Source organism: Corvus moneduloides, chromosome 5 (assembly GCF_009650955.1).
Source record: "Corvus moneduloides isolate bCorMon1 chromosome 5, bCorMon1.pri, whole genome shotgun sequence".
NCBI lineage: Eukaryota > Metazoa > Chordata > Aves > Passeriformes > Corvidae > Corvus > Corvus moneduloides.
Window position 1 is genome coordinate 10823076 of NC_045480.1, and position 27027 is coordinate 10850102.

At 39.2% G+C, this 27027-nt stretch overlaps 1 protein-coding gene across 17 annotated transcripts in view; it reads left to right on the top strand.

Annotated features, from left to right (window-relative positions):
• Nucleotides 1–27027, top strand: part of ABLIM2 (actin binding LIM protein family member 2) — a 131325-nt gene that overhangs the window by 49909 nt on the left and 54389 nt on the right. For all 17 annotated transcript variants that reach the window (XM_032108637.1, XM_032108641.1, XM_032108640.1 and 14 more), the window contains 3 exons: nucleotides 8668–8783; nucleotides 13474–13600; nucleotides 15559–15652. In XM_032108637.1, the coding sequence (XP_031964528.1) occupies nucleotides 8668–8783; nucleotides 13474–13600; nucleotides 15559–15652 (337 nt within the window). The remainder of the gene's footprint in view (nucleotides 1–8667; nucleotides 8784–13473; nucleotides 13601–15558; nucleotides 15653–27027) is intronic.

Consider the following 27027-nt stretch of genomic DNA (forward strand, 5'->3'; position numbering starts at 1 on the left):
TAACTGCTGGCTGCACACGCTCTTGGCCTGCAGCCTGGCAGTATTACAACTCTTCTAGAGATGAGCAGAGCTAATTCCTGGTACCTTTATTCTTAGCACTAGTACCTTCTGTAAAGTCAGGTGCTTCTTTATTTAAGAGAAATCAAAAAACTGGTTGATTCTGTTTTTCCTGCTAAACGTGTTTGTATTCTCAGTCACACCACTAGAGTTTAGCAGATTTTTTTTTTAAATGTTTGTTACTGTACTTATCAACTTGGTACCTAACCTGGGTTTCAGCCTGTTGTTTTTACCAACTCTTTCTGTATTTAGTTAGTCCTTTAGCTGATAGTTTGGAGCTTGGTGGTACAATTTATTTTGTCTCCCTGGAAATTTGGAATAATTTTCCTTGTGACTAAAATATTTCTTTTTAAGTACCTAACAATTCAGGTGAGTTAAACTGCAGCACTGTGAAATTATTCATGCTACAAATATCATGTGTGGTGAAGATGTGATAAAGCTTTTAAAAATTAAGTTCCTGATAAAATAATATGTCATATAAAAAGAAAATCAGTGATGTTCCCTAGCCTTCTGTATAACTAAATAGTTGTATTAAATGCTATTTCACTCTTTCTAATTGTTCAGTAGAGAGATCCAGATTTGCTTCTGTTGCTTTCCCTAGAAGGACACACAAATTCTTATTGTCTTCGTCAGAGCCAGCTAATGCCTTGCTGACTAGCAGGATTCAATTAGTGTCTCCCAGAGGGGTTGTAACACTGATTTGTGATGCAGAGCAGCAGAAGAATCGTGTCATGTGTTTATATGCTTTAAATCAGCCTCAATTACCCCTGTCATTGCAAGCCAGACATAACGTGTGTTTTTTATGGGGAAGAGTGTCCTGTCTAAACATCATCAGTATTTATTTTATTGAATGATATCCTCAGTAAAAATAAGGTTGGGAGACTATAAAGATGTGTTGTTTAAGCCAAAAGAAGGAACTTGTTTGTTCATTTAAAAAACAGTAATAACAAAAAGAGGGGGGGGGAAAAGAAGTGTAAAACCCTCTACCTTGACGTGTTCCTTGGTGGGAAGAGTCAGGAAAACCATTTGTGGCCTCATTTCGTACAGATGGGCAGAAACCTTAAATACTGGGCCAAAGCACACTGTCAGTAGCAGTTAGCAGATGATGCCAACTGCATTTGGCATTACCTTTTACAGCCAGACTTTAATGTGGGTGCTGTGTTAGAAATCTGACTTCCAGAATGGTGTGAATTTGAGAGGTGGTGACTGCCTGCCAGTGGGGCTGATCCTGCTCTCATGGAAACCAAGCCAGGCTCTTACCATCTTCAGCCTGGAAACACTGGTAGCAGAAGGCATTTTGCACTCATGACACATTTCTCCAGAATGAGCACTTCTGCAACCCCTATTTCTGTAGCTGCTGAAGTAACACTTTTAAACTGTTTCTACATTGAATAGTAAACCAGTGTCAGTAGCAAGTCCTTTTTTTTTTTTCCTTATTTTCAGAGAAGAGAAGGTTTGAATAGAAACATGTGGGAAGTGTATGGTAGCATCAGTGAGAAAATCTAGCTAGAGGGAGCAGTGGGAAAAAGCCAGCAATCCAAGCCCAGTTGTCTCCTGATGTTACTACTGTTGGATGCCACATGGCCCAGTGTCACAGGAAGCTGTATTCCTTGTACCCTCTGCACTGCATTCATAACCTGCTGCCCTCCTCTGGAAAAGCTGGTGTGTCAGAAATCCAGCTCATCTCTGGGCATCTCTCGGGAGTCAGATGCTACTACCTAGGGCTGCCACAAGCTCAAGTCTGAAAAAAATGAATTGGTATTCAGAGAAAAAAAACTATTAAAAGTACAAGATATTGTGCCATCCTATTTGATTGTTTCTCTCGGTCTTGTGTTAACCAAGTGGCTCCTATAAAAATGCAGCTTTTAATTGCATGTTTGCTCTGCTGGAGTAAAGATTGAGGGTTTAATCCCTTCTTCTTCCTGTGCTGTTCATAGTCTAGTGAAATCTTTTTCTGCTGTTGTGTTTTGTGATGATAACGCCTAAAACTAGGAATGAGTGGAAGAATAATGACATAGATTGAAAACTGTTGCAGATTAAATGCTTTCTCTGAATTCCCAGGGAGTGGCTGAAAGTCTTCCTACAGCTTCATTAATTGGAAGGAGCTGCATTCTCCAGAAGGCTGCCAAAGACATTTCCTTCAAAAGCTTCATGTGTTTGTAAAAGTAAAATAGAGAGAGAAAATTGACCCTGGCTGTAGCAATAGAAGCTTAGTTTTATTAAAATTTTGCACATTCTTCTTACATGGCTGTTGTAGACAGGACAGTGTGGCTCTTATGTAAGGTGAGAAAGGGCAGGACATTGAGTCTTTCAGAAAGAAATGGGTTGTCATACCTGTGATAATACTCTGAAAATTGGATTTTCAGGAGATGTCTTAGTGTGTTAATAAGTTACATAGATTTATTAAGCATATATAATGGTCTGTATAATGTTGTACCTAGAGCATGATTTCTGTTACTGATGGGCTATGTGTTCACTGGATATCAAAAAACTGGGATTTGCTTTTATGGGTGTTACTGTAATTAGTAAAGTTGGGGGGATTGGTGTTTACATACCCAGTTGGAGGAGTGTATGTAATAGTTATCCCTTTAGTTTCAGTATTCTTGTACTTAAAAATTGACAAAAAAATTGTGACATGTGAATGATAAAGAGAGGACAACTTGGCCCTTAGCTGGAGGATAGATAAGCACATGCATCCCAGATTAATAAGGAAACAGGTTCACATTTGCTTTACATAATTTTGATATCTAACTTCTTCTGAGTTCAGGAGGTTTTCTTTTAAAACAGTATCTTGGCAGAAGCTGAATATGTGCCATGTACAGGTGAACAGTATGTGGAGGGGAAAGAGGCAGATACAGATTCTTCAAGGGATTATGTGCCAAACCCAGCTATAAAACCTCTTTCAACCCATTTGTATTTTTACAGTCTTCAAGAAAGTAATTCACTATGGCCAGGCAGTTGAATATAAAAAATCAAAAAGCTGAAATCCTTTTCTTTTCTCAGCAGAAGATTGTGTAGTCCTACATATGTAACACTGCTACTTCTAGAAAGAACTGAGATCTTTTGTGTATGTATGTCTTAAGAAATTAGGGTACTACTGAAAATTAGAAGTTAAAATTCAGTTTTTTCTTAAACACAGCAATCATGTCAGACTTTCTGAATATGCTAAACCTTTTTATTTGCTCACTTTAGTGCTGCTGAATTTGAAAGGGTTTTGTTTCCACTTGAAATCAGCCTGAGTGTTCTTGGCATTTTGATTCTAAACCAAATATATTTATCAATATATGCTTTTTCCTAAATAAAGGGGCAGTGTTGTGCTGCTCTTGAAATTTAGATCTGCTGCTCTTCAGGGGAAGGGTCTGGAGCACAAGTCCTGTGAGGAGCAGCTGAGGGTACTGGAGTTGTTTATCTGGAGCAAAGGAGGCTCAGGGGGTACTTACTGCTCTCTACAGCTGCCTGAAAGGAGGCTGTAGTGAGGTGGGGGTCGGTTTCTTATCCTAGGCAACCAGTGATAGGACAAGGGGAAATGTCTTTAAGCTGCACCAAAGGAGGTTCAGATTGAATATTAGGAGAAGTTTCTTTGCTGAAAAGGGAGTTAAACATTGGAACAGGGTGCCCGGGGAAGTGATGGAGTCACCATCCCTGGCAGTGTTCACAAAATGAGTAGACATGGCACTATGCGATGATATGAGCCTGGTGGTGTTTGGCCAAAGATTGGACTTGATGATCTTGGAGGTCTTTTACAACCTTAGTGATTTTAGAGTTCTCTGATTCTATATGGAGCATCCCTATAGCCCTAGGATAATGCAAGATGGAAGGGATCTGTGAGGGTCCTGTGGTCCAGCCCCTGGCTCAAAGCAAGTCCAGTTTGAGCAGACCGCTGATGGAATTCCTTTAACGTATTTCTAAGGATGGAGATCCACAGACTCCCTGAACAGTGTGTTCCAGCATTCAACAAGCTCATGGCAATTTTTTTCCCTTGTACTGAGTTGACATTTCCCATGTTCCGGCTTGTGTCTTCCCCCTCCAGTCCTTTCACTCTTTACCTCTGAGAAGAAGGTGGCTCCAATTTCATGTACGTGTCATCAGGCAGTTTTCTACAGCAATATGACCTCTCCTGAGCAGGTACATCTCCTGCAGCCCCTGCCTGCCCATGTCCTGTGCTGCAGCTCTGAACCTGGCTACCTTCCATCATCTCCCTCCAGTAAATCCTATCCTGAGGAGCCCAAGATTGTGCCTGCTGCAGTCTCTTAAATTATGAGCATCGGGGAAGACCACATCCCTGGATCTGATGGCTGCACTAATGCCTCCCAGGATGTTGATGGCCTTCTTTGCCATGGGGACACTCTGCTGACTCGTGTCCAACATGGTGTCCACTGGGACCCCGCATCTTCTTATGCTTTCCATCTGATTAACCCCTGTGGTGTACTGGTGCATGGGGTTGTTCCTCACTGCTTACAGGATTTAGCATTGCCCTTTCTGAAATTCATGTAGATGGTAGATAGCACACAATGTCCACTTTGTATCATCATTTTAATCCACGGGGTCAGATTCATCCCTATGGAGCACCTTGAGGGATGTGATTGTTCCAGGTACGAACTAGAGCAGAATTTGATCCTGTTGGTCCTTAGGTTGCAGTCTGACATTACACCTGACCTGGTGTAACTGCAGCCAGCTACTGAAATGAATAGCTTTGCTCTCTCCACAACCCAACCTCAGGCTTCTGTTAATTTTCATATATCGAATTTAGTTGACTGTTCAGCCACAGAGTTAGATCAGCAATTTAAAGAATAGATAGCCATCCATCTGCTCTGAAAAAAAAAAGAGTATTTTCTTTAGTCCCTCCTAGAAAGCTTGACTGACTTTCCCACAGCTGCATAGATTGAGGTGTGATGCAGAGAAAGACAAGACCAGGACCTGACCTTTTGGTATCAGCACACAGTTACCCGGGATTAGGCTGATGGTGATTTGATGTTTTACAATATAGTTCTGTTGGTCACCTCCAGATTTTTTTCTGGGTTTGCAAATATTGTAGGCAGGTGGATAAAACAAAATTTGTTGGGAAATGAATCATACATGTATTAAAATTCTACAAGTCATTTGAGAAAGCTGCTTTAAAAATGCTCTTAATTCTCATTTTAAAAATAGATTATCCAACTGTGAAAATCTCACTGAATATTTATTAAAGGATAAGTAGCTAATTTAAACCCTGTCCTGCTTTCTGCAATACCTAGCGGTGTTCAGTGGGTGACTGGTGGTGAGATATCATTGTATTTGAAGGCAGATATGGTGCTCTTAGCCTAAAATTCTATATATAGTCTCGCTCACAACTTACAGAGCTCAGAAACTGAAACCTTGTTAAGTGACTGTTACCACCTTCTGTTGTGCCTTCACTCATACTGGCACTGAAATGCTTGAGCAGAGCTGCTTGTGAAAGGGAGAGGTCAGCTGGTACAGAAAAACTGACGAATGTGTTGGGTGTGAATTTCCAGTGAACAAAACAGTGAAACAAACTTTGAGGCCCATTTATGGGTTTAGAAGACCTGTGAGGGAAGGAAATGTCTGTCTGTACCTTGGGGTGGACAGCTCCAAGGAATATTTTTCTGGGGATGTTTTAGAGCAAGGTGTCTTGCCCATTTGGAGAACAATAAAGAATCAAAATTGTTGCCCTCTCCCATTGGATGGATTAACTACTGAACTCTTAGAAAATAAGTCAAGTATGATATTTTTATGGGCTACGAAACCCCCTACATGCCCTCCCATCTGAGGAGGCTCTGTGACATGCTGTGGTGCCTGTGACTTCGGCATATTTGTAGGTGTCATCAGCCTGGTTCTGTCTTTGTGCCATAGGAGATCAATTATCCTATTCTTCTCTTCTAATTTTAACTTACTTCCTTTTAGATTGCCTAATTGCTCAGACAATGATAAGATGAGGCAATTCGAAGTGGTTGGTCCCTGCTTCTACTTTACCTGCTGCTTGGTGTGTCTGTTTGAGGTGGGCTTCTGTGCTCATCAGTAGTTCAGCTGGATCTTTATTAGGTATATCCCTGAGTCAGGAAGATAAACTAACCTTACCTCTCCCTACTGCTCCTAATATATTGCATATAAGATTGTTCAGTAGTGTCATTTTGTTCAGATTGTTCAGAGCAGTGGATTGCTCACAGCTTCTAGCACATCACCATCCCCAGGATTATTAGTGGTGCAAAGCCTGCTGTTTTACTGAGACATCTCATGAGAGCCCAGCTGGGTCCTGAGCTGAACGCAGCCTTGGTTCCCATAGAGACTGTGGCAAAACACAGTTGAAGGTACTGCCCTGCCCAGGGCATGCAACTGTACATAGGAATAAAAGATGGCAGCATAGCTGTATGGCAGTGAGTGTGGTTGTGTGATGGTATCAGTGGAGCAGGGTGCTGGTTTTGTGGGGTTTTAATTTGGAGCAGACTACCAATGGTTGTAAGAAGTCTGTGTGTATCTGTCAATCAAGATCACATGTCTTCCTGAAAACACATAGGAGATCGATTATGTTCTTGTCTCAGTTCTGGAACAGCTGACTTTCCTTGGCTCATTTCTTTCCAGGTCAGTTAGTAGTGCTAAGTCAATAGACTTGATTTTGTAATATTTTGTTATCATGAAAACATGTTTAAATGTTTATTTTCACATTGGGAGTAGAAAATTAGGACAGCATTTGAGTTATATCACTCCATTTTTGAGACAGTTTTTGGTAATTAGTCATGAATTTATATTATCTATATAGAAGTGTATCACATTTACTAATTTTTATTCAAATATATGTATGTTCATTTGAATAAAATTTGAGTTGGGCCAGATGACCTTCAGTGATCGTTTCCAACCACAACTCTTCTGTGAGTTCATAAAACTTTTATTATTCCATGTATTAGAAGTCTCTCTGATTTAAAAAATATCAAAATCTCTTGCTGACAACAGCTATGGCTTAAAAAGTTAGTTTTGGGGGTTTTTTTGAACATATGACACAGAAGCTTGCTGCTGCTGCATTGCTGCAAGACAGGAGAGATTTGCTCACTGGAGTGCAGCTCCATCACATCATGTCTGTCACACTAGAGACAGTATTGTCTTCTGGTTAGGTTGTTGAGTAAAATTCATGGTACAAAATCCGTTTTGAAACAGGTGGAAATTTAGGCCTCCTGGATCTGTACTAACATGGTGTTGGACCTCGTTGTACCAGAATCACACATAGATCATTTAGTTGGATCAAAGAGCAATTTTAAAGGCTATTTCTATAAAGTATTTTTCCTTATCTTAAATTTAGGTAAGTGAGAAAGTGGGAATTTTTTGGAGTATAAAGTCATTGTAGAAGAGAAAAAAAAGTGAAAAGCAGAAATCGTTACCAGATATCAAAAAAGATAATAATATTTAAACTCCATGTGTGCTCATGATATTTTAAATTATCACCAATGGTCCAAAATGGATGGCAGTGTTGAACACTTACTTATGTGGTTTCAAATATATTTTAGTATCATTATATAGAAACAAAGGACAGCATTGCTTTTGTTCTTTTTCTAAGTAATAAAATTCTTTTAAATGTCATTCAAATGTAGAATAAGCTTCTCTTAGGCAGTTTAGGGAGGAAAATAATGTTTAAGTTTAGCACAAATTATCTGTGTAGCTTTTGTAGTGAAGACAACCTCGCAATTGGTATGAATTTGATAGCATTTGTGGGGAAATGCTATGGAGAGTTTTAATGAAATTTTAATCAGATGGGCTGATCAGATGGACTTCACCATGAAGTAGAAGGTATGTGTTATGTTTGTGCCCCGCTTAAGCCATATTTTGATAGCTTGGATAGGGATTTAGTTGGACATGAGCTTTGGGTGGAGTGAAATGTATTTCTAAATCCTCACCATCCTTTGCTGCATATGAAGTGATTTGTCCATCTGGTTCCCTTAGAGAAAAAGCCTCAGTGCTTTCTGTGCCCAGACAAGGAAGTGCACAGCAGAGAGCTTTTTGTTTTAAGGACACTGATAAAAAAGAATGATTTAATTAAGTGTAAGAAGAGCTTTTGTTGAGTAGGGAAAACAAGTGATGTAGACACTGTGGGTTTTATAACTGGGATAGGTTTTTTCCTTTGAGAGTTCACTAACGTGCTTTCTGAGAACATAGATTAAGAGAAGGACTTTGATGTGGTAAAATTTGTGAGAACAAGTGCTGTTTTTTAATGTATAAAAGTCATCACTCTTGTGCATCTATTTAACAACATAAAAGCAGCTGCCTTTGCCTCCACTTTACTCCCTGTAATGCCAATTTTATTTTCATTCTGTAACTGATCCTGTCAGTGATGAACCCTGGCTGATACTACATTTCTTAGATGCACAACAATTTGGACTTGAGTGCTCACTGTGTTTTCATATCTTTAGATTTTTTTTTTCCCTAAGAAGCTGTAACCATCTGCATTTGAAGCTGTTTGATATGTCCCTTTGATACTTAAGCCTCTAAGTGGCTGGAAAACTGAATGAGAACTGGGAAAGCAGAGGAAAAGAAGCCAGAGAAAAATCAGTTCCTTTATGGAGAGAGATTTAATTTCAGTAAAGGCGTGAGGCTGTAAGAGGTTTGCTTTTGTTTCTGCTGTTGTAGATTGCCTTTCCCTGCGGGTGACCGGGTGACTTTTAACGGGAAGGAGTGCATCTGCCAGAAATGTTCCCTGCCCCCCTCCAGCAGCGCCGGCTCTTTCCCTGTACAGAACCTGCGAAGTAAGTACGGATTTCTGCTCTTTTCAGTCAGTACTTCTTAGTCTGCACAGGTTTAAAGGACAGAATTTTACACCAATATGTGTAACTGGAACTTCTACCACTGTGCTGCATAAGAGGTGTCATGAAATACAATGTACCCTTGTGAAAAAGTATAGGGTGGTTTTTCAAGGAAGTCTGTTATTGAAAAGGAACACAGATGGTGCCATTATAGGATTAACAATACACAGAACCCCTCGAAGATATGATTAAAAAGAACTAAATCAAATTATTTGGAGAAAAAATATAACATAGATGTTAATATTTTTGAAGATTTAGTCCAAGTCCAGCTGAAATAAAATCCAATGTGAGATTTAATGATTTGTAAGTATTCCAGTATTGCTTCAGAAAATATCAGTGACCAGACTGCATGGCTAAATACTACACAGGAAGGGGTTTAATGTGTGAAATATCACTGGGGACATTCACCTTGACCTCAAGACTATTGTGCACTATCAGAAAGTACAAACACTACAGGGAAGAAATGTGGTCTTTTCACACCAACTTTTTTTGCAGTAGATCTTCGAGAGGTGGTGTTGCTCTGAACTCCATTCCTCTGCTGTTTTGCTCATGAAGTGCTTCCATGCTTTAAGAGTCCACTACCACCTTTATTTAATTAAACAGCAGCAGCAATTCAATTAAACAGCAAAAACAGAAATATTTTTATTGACTATCACATCAAGCTGGATTCAGCATTGCTGAGGAAGGGCCCCATGGATTGCTCATCTTCCTGCATATGGAATCTGGCCCACTTCTGGGAGAAAACTCTCCTTTTTTATCCTGTTTTCTTTTTTCCCTCACTTTTCTTCACAGAAGTTTTCACTATCTACTTTCTACAGTTCATCAGCCAAAGCTACTGTGTGAATGCTCTTTGAGATGCTCTACTGATTCCTCTTGCTAATGCCATTCTCTTTTGGGGATAGGATAGCCCTCTCTGTTAGGTGCTTTCTCTTGTCATTTACTGCAGAAATGGATCATCCTTGGCCATCTTTGCTGTCTCCTTGTCATATGTGAAAAGTGCCTTTGACTGTAATGGACATTACTTGCCTGGTTGAGTACTGTCAGAACAAGTTCATTTGATTATCTGTGATTCAGAATCCTTTAATGTATTTACATTCCCTTTCTCTGTGTGCACACACACACACACCCCCACACACACCATGGAGAGTTTTTCTTGTCACTGCACTTCCCTGGCTCTCTTGGGCCACTGCACTGACTCTTCCCAGAGCACAGGTACCTGCAAACCTCAGCAAACCACTTGCCTCAGAGGGAAACAGCACTGGAAGCACATCTTTGTGGCAAAACCTGACCGAAAGTAAAAGTTTAACTTTTTCCCAAATTATCTCAAACAGGTTTATTTAAGCCTCAAATACATCCCGCTTTTAAATCTCATTAGAAATGGATGAAGTCTTTCCATAGGGTGGAATTGTTTGAGAGTCCTGATTCAAACTTGGATGATATCTGCCACACTTTAGACTGGATTTTTGAAAGAATTCCCCTGAGATGAACCAGCTCTGCTTTTCAAACCATGTGCTGAGGGAGGTGAGCTGCTAGGTATAATGACTTCTCAAAGGGCATACTTGGCCTGCAAATAAATTGTGCCATGGTGTTGCCAAGATCCCGGATAAATATCATCCTTTACCTGTGTAGATTGTATCCTTTCTTATCCCTTCCTTACTCCCATTTCCCCAGTGCCTTGCAGTGCAGCTACAGGCCACCATCTCCTGATCTCTGGTGACATGCAGCTCACAGCTGACCCCAGAGCTGGGAAGCTCATGGGACTCAGGAAACTGGATAGCAGTGTATAATCCCTCCTCAGTGTGGGGAATTTGATGGGTCAATAGGAAGCACTGCAGCACGAGTTCATGGAGGTGTGTGCCTGTACATGTAGCAGGATATGTAAGAGTCTGACCAGTGGCAATACACAGAAATTTAGCTAAATGTCTAAAAAGATACCAAAGAATTTGGGAAGCCTTCAGATTAATATGTGAGATGTGAAAAGCAGTATGTAATATCAGCTGTTTTCCAAGCACATAATCCTTAGGCTAGAAGCGGTGTTTCAGGAATAAACAAGCATTGTCAGAGACATCCTGGTTGAACTGGAGAACTGAAAATCCCTTGTGGCTGGCTGTAGCTGTGCTACATATTACATAGAACAGTGGATGGTGTATCTCCTAACAGTGGCTTTCTTGGAAGAGACCTTAATGCTTTAAACCAGCGATTCTTTTTAGTAGTGCGCAAAAACATACAACTTCAGGGAAACTTAATCAAGGAACAAGTAGTACATTGACCCACTGTTAACACTGGGTTTGTTCCTGTCTCAGAACTGTCTGATGTGTACCATGTGTGCTATTCAGCAGCCTGTTTATCTCAGCAATGCTTTCAGAATATCTCTTGGGGCCTCACTGAGCTCCCAACATCACTGCCCCCTCTGACAAGCCCTTCTATTTTCATCCTCCCTTTTTGCTTCTGACCTCCTTCATGCATTCCATTTGGAAGAAATGAAGAATGCAAAATACTTGCTTTCTGCCCAAGTCCTTGAATTTTTTGTTATTATATAAGTATAATAATATAATCTCTGTTTTGTTTTGTTTTATAAAACAATAGCTCTGAAAATCTCTTATGACACTGTTGATGTTGAGAGAGTACTCAAGGAAGAATATCAACATGTAGCAGCAAATTGATGTGTTCTTTAGAACTGTTGGTTGAAATTAGTCGAGTCACCAAAGGATGCTGGATCCAAGATGGGAAGACAAGGATGCTGCATCAGTAGGCACTGTTGGCATAGCAACCACAATATTTGTTTGTAATTATCTGGCACTTTACAGGGAAAACAGCCATTGGGAATAAAAAAGGTAGCTCACAAAATGCTGCATTTCTGCCCACCCAAGCTTAAACCAGATGAAAGGTGAATGACATCTGAGCACATGATGTTGTATTCAGTTTGTGAAATAAGCCCTCAAGCAGTGAGGTTAAATTAGATTACCAGATGAATCCCCAGTACAGGGGAGATCACAAACAAATTTCTGATTGCAGTTAAACAATAGATACTGCAGATTACTGCAGGGGCTAAAGCCAGGCACACACCCAAATGTTCTTTTTTATGAGCTAAACTCAAATGTTCTGATCTGTAGTGCACATGTTTTTGTCCTAGGCTTGTTTCCACGTATTGGCACTCTAGAGGGTAACATTAAAGAGGTACATTATTGCTCCCTCAATACATTCCAAATTCACTAAAGGAAAATACAAACTACGCTTTATTGTTGTGTGCTCAGAAGTGAAACATTTACAATTTCACTTACACTGTCTCGTTAGGGTTATGTAACCAACTAAATAAAATCTTAAATCAAAAAGGTTTTAAGAGGACTGTTTAAATGTTTTAATGAGATCCTAGGTTTAGAGTTCTTTCTTAATATCTAGAGAAATCTATTTAATGCTTTTGCATAGCTTTCTCTTCCATGTAAGACATTGTTGTGGGTTTTTTTTTCTCTCCTGGCATCTCTGAATGATTAAGTGTCTTTCAGGTTTTGTCTTTTCTCTAGGAAATTGTTGGTATACCTGAAGAATTCCTAAAAATACTATGTATTTTTCCACATCAGATGGAAGATATTGTATGGAGGATTAGAAGGATTACTGAGATATTGGTATTAGAATCAATTTATCACTGACATTTATCCCTATTTTCCACATATTCTGACTATATTAACATTTAGTAAGAAAATCATACATAGACAGGAAATCTGTAGAGTGAAGAGTGAATGAGAGATTGTCGTTGTAAGGTACTAGAGGGTTCATTTTTGATATGGAAAACCAGATCCAAATCGCATGCCTATGTAACATCTCTAAAGAGGACACTCACAGGTGGACTCTTTGTGTGGAAACTGAGTGTAGATTTGGCTTTTAGTAGCTTAGGCAAAATATTCTATTGTTAAAAATAAGGCAACCAAACACCTAGAAAGTCTTGTTCTCAATTACTCTCTCTGGGAAGTATAGCTAGTTCACCTACAGCCTGTTTAACCAACATAGACTAACCTCCGTTACCCAGTTATTACATGTTTTACATGTATTTTTTGTTAGCACCTCCTGGAGCTTTAATATAAGTGAATTTCTACAAAGAATAAATACATAGACAGCCATCACTTTCACATATTGAAATGTCACTAATGCCTCTTAAGTATTGGTGTGTTTTTCTGGTTACAGGAAATTTCATATCAGAATTTCACCTTGGATTTTTTTCATGGTTTCACAAAGAATTTTGAAATAAGTAGAGCTTGCAGATAGCGAGGCAAAGTCTAATAGAATCAGTTATTTGTTTTACTCTTTGTCTTATTTCTTTTCTCAGGCTGATTTGCAATGCTTGAAAAATTAATCAGCAAAACTTCGTATTTTTTAAACATGATATAAATGAATTAAAATAAAGTCTAAGTCACTAGGAAACTAAAGTCATCAGCTTTTTTCTTTGAATGATGCATGTCTTGTAGCAAGGTCAGAGCATTCTAAGGGTGGCAACCCTTGTCATCTATCAGTGAGCAGCCATGAGCTAGCTATGGAGCCCTCGTGAGCTGTTATGGGGACACTGCAGTACTGCAGTAACCAACTGTTGCATGACCACCTAAAGAATATGGTTCACTCATACTGGATTTTTCTCTTGCAGATTGTGGGGGTTGTGGTTCAGAAATAAAAAATGGTCAGTCCTTGGTCGCCTTGGACAAACACTGGCATTTGGGCTGTTTTAAGTGCAATACTTGTGGCAAGCTACTGAATGCAGAGTATATCAGCAAGTAAGTAGGGGAGTATTTTCACCTCTTTTCAGCATTCTTTTAATGCCAAATAATTAATTCATCACTGCATACCCTTTATTTTTTGTTTATATATGTATTTGGGGAGATATATTAGAGATTATTGTCTGAATTATTATCTAAATTGTATTATAAAAATAGAAATGGAGAGAAGTAGAAGTCACATTTGTCCATTTACCTGGAAAAGGACTTTACAAAGCAGCTATGCTACAGAGAGTCAGTGGGTGGAATATATTTCAAAGACCCAAAGGTATGCCCTTAGTTACCTATGGTTTTTCTCTCTGTGATGCTGTAATGTGAACAAGCAGATACTGTTCTTTCTGTATGTACTACATAAGCAGAAATGTTCACCAGAAGTTCATCAAGGATGTACATATCATGCTTTTGTGCTGCTCCAGACCTTTGTGTTGTCAGATTTGGACTGAATGTGATGACAGCACTGAGAAACAGCACAAAGCACGCACACACCAAGTCCCATGTCAGCACTTTAATCAGGCCAGTGACATACAGGGCTTTCACTGGCCAAGGCACCTGGGATTAATTTCTGCTTCAGACAAGTGTGTTACTCTGAGATTTTCTTAAGCAGTGAAGTAACTCAGTCACCAGTGCCCAAAGACGATGGAGGTTCAGAGCCTACTTTTGAAAGTTCACTGACTTTCAACAGTTCTTTGGATTTAGATTAACACAAGTATAATATTTAATTTCACAACTTGCACTGGAGAAACAATATAAAAAGGGTGTTCTTAAATAAGGTTTTGCATTGTCTCAGTGTTGTGCTACTTTGCTGTATTTTAGTACAGTGCTTTTTTTTTGCTTGTTATTTAATATAAACCTCCCATAAATTGTAAAGATATAGTTATTGTGAAATCCTCCTTTTAAAAAGGCTAAATGCCAAACAAAATAACTCAAGAGAAGAAACATCCTGGCTTTAATGAATTCAATTAATTATTGTAATAACTTATAGGTTAGTCTCTAAGAAATCCAACTTGCACGCTATAAAATTAATTTCTATGTTTCTCTAGGGAAAGGTCTGATAAAATCATGGCTCTGCTAATAAATCTGTCTGATCAGGGGCTGGTTTAACATAACAAACGAAACATATTTAACTATGTTTAACTTGCACTTTGAAACATGAGAAGAATCTCCAGTTTATTCTTAGACCAATTTGTTTTCATTCATCGGTTTAATGGTCTACATGTGCAGCTTCATAAAACTGTAAAATGTAAAATTAACAGGTTCTTGTCAGGGCAGTAGTCCAAGTTTTCTGGTCCTGATGCTTTACAATAAAAGCAGAGGCTCCAGTTTCTATTCTTCATATCTCTAAATTGTCTCTTGTGGTGGTGAAATAGCTGGTCACATCATGCATGAACACACTGCTGCTCAGGCTGAATTCTTGTAGTCATTGCTGGCTTCTGTGGAGCACATTCCCAAGGTGTTTGATCCCTGGCTGTCTTTAAGCAAGTCCAGTCAAGAATGTCAGATTTAAATGTTTATCAAAACTTGGTTTACAGACAAGATATTTGAGAAATTACTCTCTGCAGTCTCAGCTAAAGGATTAGGTAACACATATATTGAATGATACATAAATTGAATGAATAAGATGATAAGAGGGGAAGACTAATATATAGAAATAACTATTTTTTCCACAGAGGGGGAGACATGTGGAATCGGTTAATGGGTAACACGATTAAACAGATGGTATGAGGGTCTCAGAGACGGAGTGTTGTTACACGTTTAGCAGCAAAGCAGAAAAGTGGTCCAAAATAGTTCAGTAACTATTCAGTTTTTTACAATATTAATAAATATGAGGTACTTGGGAGGCAGGAAGGTCCATAAATACCCTATGAACTGTTGAAACATTGACAAATTTTAGATGCATAATCTAGTAAATGGTAAGCTTACATAAAGCAGTATCTGTATGACCTGTTGTTCTTCCCTAGGGATGGCGTTCCATACTGCGAAACGGACTATCATGCAAAGTTTGGTATCAGATGTGACAATTGTGAAAAGTACATCACAGGACGAGTGCTTGAGGTAGGGAGAAGCTGTCATTGAAGCACATCTTGAAGTGTACAAAAAGAGTAGCTCCATTGGGTTTAGTCCTGTGCTCACAAATGAGTGTTAATGCAACAGTTTAATGTTACTTTTATTAAATACCTGGAACTTTTTCTGTAATTGGGTTTTTTGTTTCTTCTGTTAATGATTTGGTAATATGCAGAGTCCCTAAATGGATAGTTATGGTACTGGAGAATGTTCAAGCAGCAGAAGTAATTAATGAGTGTGTTATCAGGCACGTTTTAAAACTTGTGCTAAATTAATTTGTAATTTCTGCTTTTTGATTCTCTTTTATGTTCCCCAAAGATAGGATGAAGCTGTTGAAAAGTAAAATGAATGATTTGAACTGTGTTTTTGCACCCAGAAATGAGCTGTGTGGCAGAGATTTTTTGTGCTTGTTGTTCTAAGAAGCAGGAGGTGGTTTAGTGTAGGTGCATGTTTATGCATTATGCAAAAATTTCCATATAACTGACCCAGTGTCAGAAAGTAATATATTCCTTGGATCTGAATAGAATTTATCCTTATCCTTGTGTACTGTTATCCCATCAATGTCATTGATTATCTGCTTTTTCTTTCTGCTTTTCCCTGTATCTTGCAAAGTCCAAGCAGTACGGGCATTAGGAAGAGTTACTCAGTTCACTCTTTGCATCAGCTAAGAAGGCCTGGAGAAGTCCCAAAGGACTTCCACCAGAGGAAGATGTGCTTGAGTCACACAAAGACTTAAGTGTCCAAGTGGTGGACAATTATAACTTGTTAGGAACTGACGAGCAAGTGTCCATACTAGATGAGAATCTGTATTGGATGGGATGATATGGTGTTAATGTTAGGCATGAGAGGTTTTTCCATTAAAAATTGTTTTTACGGACCTCTTCGAAAAGAGATTTCTAGAAGGGAATTTGAAAGAGTATAAAGAAAGCTTTCTCATTTTTTTTGCACACTATTGTCTCAACTGGGAGAGGCAAAACAAAAGAAAACATCTTAAAACCATAAAAAGGTGACCAGTGAAAGCTGTTACATGTTTTCGGAGGTGTTAACCTTAGACACTGAATGAAAGGTAAAGTTAAGGTAATTAAGGGAGAGATGAATGCAGAGAGAAGAGTTAAAGCTGTGGCAAATTTGGAATGCATTTAGAGAAGTTTACAAGGAGTGATTAATACCTCAGTATTAATAGGAGAAGAACAGAAGCTCCAGTTTCTGTACTGACTCTTGGCTGCACAATACTGTGTTTTTCTGTCCTGGTTCTTGCCTTGAAATATGTGCAAAAATGCTCTTTTTATTAGGTAATATTTTACCTGCAGTATAGTTAAACAATGGCATGTGGTGTGATGTGGTTAAGAACTGGGTCCTTCCTGTCTCTATGGGTAATAAAAAGAAAAAAAAAAAGTTTTAGAGATCTGCATAGTAACAGTACCAAGTTTGATTTGTGGGACCTGGGAGCACATGTGACTGTAGTTGATTCTTCTGACTGCTTGGTGAGAGTGTACTGAATAGAAGGCAGTTCCTTGTTTTTATTGTAGATGGGCCAGTAACAAACTTGGGAAAAGTTAATTTTTTAAAGGTATTAAAGGAATTCTACTATGAGAGATTGCGTATGATGATTTCATGTGTGTGCCCCTCTCCTCTCCATTCCCCAGTGTTGGGCAGCTCTGTAGCACTGATTCTAATCTTGCTTTGGTATTAGTTCACGCTGGAAGCTACTTTCATTGGTCTGTGACACTTAACTGTGGAAAAAATACTGATGCAAGATTCTGAAACCTTTGAAAAAAAATAGATGAGGAGAAAGGAGTGCCACAGTCTGTAAAAACACAGGAATGTCAGTATCAATGTGAAACAGGAAAGATAGGATGAAGTTAGGATGGAGCAGGAAATGGATTTGAATGGTTACAATGATATTAAATATCTCTGGAGACTTGTTATAACAACCTGGAAATTTTATAATCTGTAAACTTTTTTCTATAGGACTATACAAAACAATGTGCTGGTTTGTGTGCAACAAAGCTAATGAAGCTTGAATATGGGTGCATGTCACATGTGCGTTCTGCTGTCACTGTAGGTCCTGTTCCTCATGACACCTCCCAAGATATCTGCTCCCATCCCCTCTGTTTTCCCATTACATATCCCAAGAGCTTTCTTTACATTCTCACCACCTGTTTACAAGCAGTGACTCACACTGTGAGCCTTCTTCCGTGGCGATCCGCCTGGGATTTCCGCGAGTCTTTGGAACTCTGTAAGGGATCACTTCAAACAGCCACTGAGTTTGTGTCACCGTGGAGAGCAGCTGGATGAGGAGGTAATGCCTCGCTTCAGTAGGAAGCTAAACAAAAAGTCATGGCCTGAGCAAACAGATTTGAAGGGATGTGGAGACCGTGTCTGTAGCTAACGTGGTTAAAGCATTTGTTGTTTGTGTGCAGCAGATGGACTTGTTCAAAAGGCTTGGAACTGGGACTGATCTTTTCTCTCCCTCTGGTCTTGGTATTGAACTCGATGTGTGTTTGTCACCACCAGGCTCATTAATATGTTTGTATATCTCCTGGTCAGGAGGACAGAAAAAATACAAAGTAATCATGCCTGCTCTTTTGTTGTAGGACATGCTTTTTGTGGAATTGTCTGGAATCCTGGCACATTTTTCAAAATGACAGTATTTCTTTTTACCATCTTGAATATTATCTGGAGAAACACAGAAATAATAGGGCAAATTGCTCTTAAAGTGAGGGGAAATCTTGACAGCAATACTTACTAGGCAGAGGAATACTCTCCCAAGGGAGCTGCTGGAAACTATGACTTAGAAAGTCTTGTAACAAGATTGGACAAGGCACTGGAAAACCTTCCTTAGGGAACAGTGCTGCAATGACAAAGGGAGGGAATATATGACCTAATAGGATTTTTTCCATCTCTGATTTCTGTGTTAATGTTAGGAGGACAGCTGCTTCTACAATTATTCTGTGCCCAGATTTTATAATATTGTCTCCCTTTCCAGCACTTGTTCATTTTAACTGTTTATTCAGCAGAAAGGAAGGGAGAGTCAACTAGTGTGAGTTACTGATAAGTTATAAAAATATGGCTGTTTTTGTAGGTTGTCAGCCAAATACAATGATGATTTAGATACTTAAATTCTTCTCTCAGCCCATTTTCTGAGGGCCAGATTCATTCCATGTAGTAAATGGGCTTAAACACAGGATAGCTTTGTTTATAATTCCTTTCTTGTTTCTTTCTTCCCTCCAGTCCACCTTGGCTTGCACCCACTCTCCCAGGGAACTTGTACTGGAAAAGCTATGAAAGGGGCTGAGTAGTTCATTTATGAAGATGATAAATTCTTTGATTGCTTTTAAAAGCAGTAGTTTTGCTGTTGTTTAAAAAAAAAAAAAAAAACCAACCCTACCCACCAGTGCATTTATGGGCAAGATTTGCTTTGTTTGTGAAGCATACAGAGCACTCTTAAATGCAAATCAGCCCTCTCCTAGAAGTTGTTTTATTTTATCCCTGACCATATATATTGATAAACCTGCCGCCTTAAGTGAAGAGCAAGAGTTCGCTGGAGTTTAGTAGTTTGACTTAAAATGAAGTGTGACTGAAAACCTCTAGGGAGAGAAAGGGTTTATTTCAGTGCTTATGCTGTATCTCTGCTGCCAATCCTGCAATAGTTATGATCATGCAATAACACACATTTTAAAATAACAAGCCATTGATTTTTATGACCAGCCATTTCCCTTTTGTCGTGTTGCAGTCTATTTCTGTACACTTAGCACTAAAAATATTTTTCTCCTTTTTATCAATTACAAGCAGTAATTTATTAGTTAAAATTTCAACTTGTGGTAATGAACATATCCTAAAAAAAAAGTGTAATTGTCTTTTTTAAAAAAAATATAGTATACTTCTTACAGCAATTCAGAGCCTGTTGCAAACCCCTTTCACTCAAGAAAACACTTTCCATTTGTTTCCTCATTTTTAATCAGTCTTCTAGCTGCGTTTTCCTGGGGGAGGCAGAGATGTGTTGTCTACCTCCCGGTCCTTCCCACACAGCAGGTTGTGTAAAAGGTTTGGAAAGCTGTTGAGGTGCATGGCAAAGCTGTGTGACAGCCAATGACTCCTCCTCATCCTCTCCTGGGAGGCATGTCTGGGTTTCCTTTACATCCGATCCTTAGAAATTTCATCTCAGTTCCAGCACCTCTCTATTTTAAAGTGGTACGTGTGTAGTTAAAACTTCTTTGGATACAGATTGATTTTTAGCTTTTTAAAAATTTTCTCCCCTTTAATTGATGAATTCTAAGGAGAATTTGTAGAGAGTAGCCTTAGTTCGTCTCAACTTTTTTTTTGCAAAACTGGGTGAACCCAGTTCTCTCCTGCTCATAAAGTCAGCTCCAGGCTTTTCTGGTGATGCTGGTGGACCTCCTCACTGTGGATTCCTAACTGGAACTGCCTTCTCTCAGTATGGATGAGCACTGTACTCTACATAGCACCTCACCACTGTCTTGTGCAGTGATTGTAACCCCTTCCACTCTTTCTAAAGAAAGTCCTTTCCTGGTATATCTCACGCTGGTGCAATTTTTTTTCTCTGAGTTCTTTAACATTGACAGCCCATACCGAGATACTACTTGGAGGGTGGTTCTCTTCACCTCTGTTTCAGCTGGTGGTTTCCAGCGTTGTTAGAGGAAGCCTCCATATCCAAACATAACCTTCTGAGGATGTTTTAATGGTAAACACAATATAGGCTGTGAGGGGGTCACGACTGCTTGGATAGGCAACTTCATCCCATCGGTGGCCAAAATACCCCTCAGGGGTGTTTTCAGTACTTGACTTTTATCTACAGCTGTCCCATGATTCACAGCTACGTGACTGTGGTGTAAAGGTGTCTTACAAGTGCTGCTGAAAATCCCTTACAGCAGTTGGAACCATCTTTATGTTTGGTATCTGACATCCTAACACAGCAGCACAGCACTCAGTTTATGTGGGGGAAGAAAGGGTTAACATTTTACTGGTTTACATGTGTGTGTAGATGTCTAGAAAAAAATAATCAATATATGTTTTTAAAATCTGTTAATTACAACCATATATTATTTTGAAATAAGGAAACAAATGCAGTAGGCACTGGGCAGAAATGAGACTAGAAGTGTCAGTAATTTATATGTCAATTAAATGTCACTTATACCTCAGTCACTTATTAATTAAAGCATGAATCCTATTTTTCGTAGTTTGTTTTTTACTTTGCCCTAGGGCTGAGGTGATTTTGTTTGCAGCCACATCTACTTTGTAAATCGATTGCCTTTCCCTTTGCAAAAGTCTCAGGGATAGCAGAGACGATACTAATTCCTTGCAGCAGGGAGTACAAATTTCTGCCTGCAGTGTGGAAGAATGGTTCATTCTGCAATGTCTGTTACCCTGCTCTTTCATTAACAACAGGACCTACTGATGTGTGAAAGGTGCTTGAGCGCCTTATTATGTAGGCATTAATAGTGAAACACACAATAAAGGCGGCTCTGTCTGTACGAGCGAAGGCTTCCCTGTGGCATGGGCAGCTTCGGGAAGGCTGTCAGAGCAGCAAAAGGATCCAAATGTCAGCGCTATCTTCGTTAGAAACTGCTCTCTGCGCCAGTTTTCTCCCTTCAACAGAGAAGAAAGAAAACTGTTGGAAAGACACATCTAAATAAATCAGCATTAGCTTTTGCAAAAGGAGACCATCTAAGGTAGGAAATGTTAACTAGCCCTTTCAATAAATGATGTTAGCTGAGATGCAAGGCATTTTGCAGCTTGGGAATGGTCTCTGGTTTGATGCCACTTGCATTTATCTGGGGCTGCTGGCTTGCAAAGGCGGGTTAGTCATCAGTGCATTGTATCTGAATTTGGCTGGGTAAGTGTTGACAGTTGACCTAGACTTTCTGCTTTAAAGCAGGCATCATTAAAAATACTGTCAGCAAGCAAATAAATAGAAATGCAAATGCTTTTTCCCCGTAGCTTTTAGCCTTTTCTGTAGCTCAGTTATATTGGTTTAGATTAATTCACCTCATCTTTCTCCCACTTTCAGCCTTTCCCTTTTTTAGTCACCTCTTCTCTTCAGAAATACGGGGCTACACCTATCTGTATTTATTATCTGAACGGCTAAAATCTCACAAATTGTTAATGTCAGGAGAAAACTATACATTGAACCAAACTCTTTGCATAGCTTTGTTCCTGTAAATAATTTGTTAGGTTTATTGAAGAGCACTTAGTACCATTTGATGATAGCTGAAGACTGTTAAATTTTTACCAAAGTAAGGAGTTCTGCAAACTATTTCTGAATAACAGAGAAAAGTTCAGGATTTGAGGGAAAGTGGTTGATAGAGAAGAAAGAATGACTATTGCAGGTTTTCTGGGAGTTTTTGTATTTCTTTTCTCAGCTGCTTACTTGCCTTTCTGTTGAGAATTCCTCCCACATGTATGGGAGAATCCTCAGTAGTGCTGCTGTGCGTTTGTGCTTGTGTAGGTTTGTATGTGTAAGTTTTAGTGCATAGTTTGATTTTTGAGTCTGGCAGACACTTGTGGTGTCCACTGCTTTTCCTTATTTTGCAAAAACGTAGTACCAGTTAACTATCTTAAATTATCTGAACTGATTAAAGGATCAAAGGAGTGATTCCAGTAGTCACCCTGATACCTCCTGAGCCTCAGACCCAGCAGCACACAGTCTGCCAGTTACACTGCCTCTCTAAAGCCATGTGTTGCTGTGGTGATGCATTAATATCCAGTGCTATTTGCCAGCATTTGAGTGTTCTGACAGTGTGAAACATTGCACTTCATGGATGTCTTCAGTCCCTCATCCAATTACTTTGAGTATTCTTTCATTCCTGGTGGTCCTCTGACCCACGTCGGGGGAACGCTGCATCGCACAGCTCTGCACAGCCCCGGACCTCCCCTGGCCCAGTCAGCAGCACAAGCACCTGCCTCCAGCTCTCTCCTGTAACCATGGCAGTGGTGCAGCAGTAAGTGTGCTCAGTGACAATTGCCTTTGTTGATAAAGTATCTCCAGGAGGCTCTGGCCCATGTGAAAACAATTCAGCATGTCTGCTGATAGCAGGAGAGCAGCCTGTGACTCATTTCTTGTAGCTTTACAATTTTTTCATCCTACTAACCTTCAGCATTTTTTGTGCTTTTTCGGATTTCTTTTTTTCCCCCCAAAGTAAGGACTTCTGAATGGTACATTGAACTGGAAATATGTGGATTAAGCCTGAAAGTAGAAACTTCCTACTTTTAGGAAGGATTATTAACGTCAGTTCTGCATGTGACAGCAGCATTTCTAGTCCCAGCTAAATCTAGTGATCCAGAAGAGCAATCCTTATTCAGACACAGAATGAGAGACAGCTTCTGTTCTTAGATGTTTACATCCCAGATCACCATGTTCAGAATGAAAAAGAGCTGTGCTGGCTTCATTTGATAAATCACACTGTTTCTCCAGGGCTGTTCCATCTTGGTTGAGCTTCATTTTTCCCATCTGAAATGGGTGGGCTAAATGCACAGCTGCAAAGTTGAAAATTAAAGGGAGTATGTCTGCAAATCATCTTTCTCCTTCTTCACTCCCTCTCCCCGATTAAGAGTTGGCATAAGTGAGAGCCAGCTGCAGCTTGTCTTGGCTGCTAGGTGGGCTTTAAGGAATGGGAGAGGAAAGTGGAAAAGAAATAAAGGAGATTTGTTGAGCAAATGGAAAACAGAAGCCTCTTCCAGTCTCAGTGGGTGGCAAGAAAAATTGCAAAGCTGAGAAGAAAAAGACAAGGAGATCACTCACTCCATAACAAAAACAACTGAGTGCAAAATCAGTGGTTTTAGGTATGACAGACCATTTTGGTTTACAAGAACATTTACCAGATTCTGTAGAAAAATATGCACTGTTGTCCTTTTCCAGATTTTACCTGATTGTGGCCAGGCTGAATTTGCTTCTGAGACAGAACTTGTTTGCAGATGCCACAGAATGAAATTACAGTTGTAATAGTGCTATTTTTCCTTCTATTATTTCTTTTTGCTCAATTTACGGTTTTTTAATTACTTCTATTTTATTTTCTCCCACAACCATTAGAAGCTTCTTCTTCTGAGAGTCCAGTATTATAGGAAGTTATCATTCTGAGATAAATGCTCCTGTTGGTGCATTTGATCTGCACCTTATACCTGGAAGAATAAAGAGCATGTGGGAAGCAGTTAAAATGACTCAAATGTGGGTGGGAATTCTCAAGGCTCTGCAAAGCAAAGCAGGATGAGCCAGAACCAAGAAAACAAGAAATAACTGTACATGTGAGATTGCTAAAGCTATAAGTAATGCTGCAGGTGCATGTAGTGAACATTTCATGTGACTGTTTCTTGGCATCCAGTAGGATCATAAACGAATCCAGTAAGGAGAAGGTGAGGAGAATGATTGATACAAAACATTACACTGCATTTACAGTGGTGTAAATCCTGATGAAAACAGTTCATTTGCCCTGGCATGCTGTTGAAGTGACTCAGTGGTGAGTCAGGTCCACTGTGACTAAGAGAATTAGTAAGAGTTTTTCTCCACAGAATTCTGTCTTTAACTTCTGGCTGTCACACTTTTTTCTTCTCAGCACTGTTGTATGACATAAACAATAGATATTTTGCTAAATACCTCTGCCTTGACAATGTTGCCTGTCCCTTCACACCCAGTAGATGATATGACAGCTGTTTACTAACTTAACCATTACTGTATGTAACTATTACTGAGTAACTCTTAAGGTCCTTCTGTTGCATATGCAAAACTCTGGCTTTGCTAGAAATGTGAATGGAGATTTTATGTTATTCCTCTTAAAGCTGGTAACTGAGCACAGTGTTCTATTCCAAACACAAAGGTTATTTTCTGAATAGCATCACTCTAATTTGAAAATACTCTTTAGAATTCAGTTTATGGAGGCCAATATTGTGCTTGTAGTATGTCACTATGTGGATACAGTGGCAGTTGTCAGTGTGTGCATTCATTGATAGCACTTGATGGTGCAGTGCTTTGCATCTTCTTCATGGAATTCCTGAGAGAAAGACGGACAAACATCTGAGCCCTAGATTGTACACAGCCTTTTGGATTAAATGCATGCTGTGCAATGTGGGTTGAAGTGCTGGCCAAGAGGAGGAGGGTTGTATTAACTTGTGGGAATAAGCAAGAACAACCCCTTATTGGGTTTGCCTAATTGGTGGAATAACTTGATAGGAAAATTTTCTAAGCCTGTTCTGTGCTGTTAGGTCAGAGAATTATTAGATAATATGTAATGTAGTTCTGGGAGCAGGAATTAAAACCTTATCTCAGCCAAGTCAGGGAAATGCATTTACTTACAGAAATTGTGATTTTGCTTTCACAAACCAATGCAGTGACTGATTGGGCTATTTAAAAAAAAAATGCTGTATCTCATTCAAAAACCTTATTAAATTAAAAAAAATCTGGAGTTCCTTTTTATACTTTTGCTTCTTTATCAGTTTCCTGTACATTTCTGGCACCTAAGAAAATGTACAATTCATTCACATAATGGCTTAATATCTTGGTAAAAACAATCATTTGGGGGATGAATGGAGAAGTATAAACAGGATGAATTAAATAGCCACTAAAGGAGTTCAGTGGTTTTCCACCCTTTTTATTTATATACTTAGAAAAAAAGTATTCCCAGTGAAAGCACATGCTCCTTAATGTTGAGTTTAAAATGATAGATAATGAAGCAGATATGAAATGATAGGTAATGGGAGCAGAACAGAGCCAGCAGATCTCTAAGGAAATCTTCCACAAAGTGCTAGAACTAGCAAGGGGAGTTTGGTGGAGGACTGCCGTGATAGTTGACAGGCTGGAGCATGTATCCTGAGTAGATGCTCAGGGAGCTGAACTTGTTCAGCGTAGGAAAGTGACAGCTTTAGTGGGACCTAATAGTAGTGTTGCCATACCTATGAGGAGGCCCTAGAGGATGTGGAGACAAGCACCTTCCTGGGGCACATGGTGGGAGGGCAGGAGACACCTGTCATAAATTTAAAGAAGGGAGGTTCTGACTGGATAAAAAGGAAAAAAAAAAAAAATCACTAAGAATAACTAACCACTGGAGCAATATTCTCAGAGGTTTTCAGTATTCAGCTGAAGAAATTCCTGAGCAGAATGATCTGAATTGAGCATCAACCCTGCTTTGAGCAGGAGGTTGGATTAGATGACTTCCTGAGGTCCTTCCCAACCTGAATTATTCTGTCATTATTTAGTCACTTACACACTTCCTGGCTTTAAAATGAATTCTATTTCTGTTGGCTGTACTATGAAGTTTACCTGAAGGAATCTCAGTGGCCTTTAATGAACAAATCGGAATGTCCACATGAATAGAAATTACTCAGAAAATGGAGACAAAATATAGGAAAAAAAATAATTTATTGTCTAATCAAAGTTTTACCCTTTCACCCATCCCTACACTGCCTAAGTACTTTTCACCTTCCCATCCCATACAAATAGTACCTTCCCTCCACGTGAAAAGCAACAGTAGTCAAGTCATATGTCTTTTATAAGGTCCTTAATCCTTCATTTCAGGTTGAGAAGCTGCCTGATGGAAAGGCTTATTGACTGTTGGTGGTTTTGTGCTTTATTCTGTTTCCCTTTGCTTGGACAGGTGGTTGTCTGGTGATGACGCAACTCTTCAACAAATCTGTTCCGTGTGAAAAGCTTTGAACTAAGAATGCTTTATACCAGTCTTCTGTGGGCTTTGTTTGTGGGTCAGGCAGCTGCACCATGCCTTGGCATACCCACCAGCTCAGTGTTTTGTAGGCTGTTTTTCATTATTTCTATTCAGGGTAAGATACAGTTAGGAATTGATTTAGAGATTGGAGTATGAGGTTAGCAGTATCTACCTCATTAGATAACACTTAATGGTAATGAGGCACTATTATAGCAACTATATTGTATTATACACTTAAAATGGAAAATATGCTTTGATATGATTGAATCATTGCAGCAATCTAACCTTTTGTCACTTCCACAAACTCTTTACTCCCAGCAATAAAAGATGGCAATTATCACTATGCATTTTGATAACAAGACAGATTTTTTTTATTGTTACTATTTTTTATTTTTACAGGAGAAAATTTACTGATAGCTTTTAATTCTCAGGAAAATAATCAGATAGTTATACATTTATCTAATATATTAAACTATTTTCTGTACTATCTGTCTTGCCTTTACAAATTACTTCATTGAGTAATGCAGTGAGATAGGATGTACTTAGACTTTAGTGATGAATCAGACATCAGAAATCTTGAGTCTTCATTCCAGAACTCAGCTCACGCTCTGAGCTTTAGGCTGCTCAATCTCTCGTGTCAATCCACAAGCAGTTGTTGCTCATCAACTGCAGTAAAAAATTATATCAATCACGCTT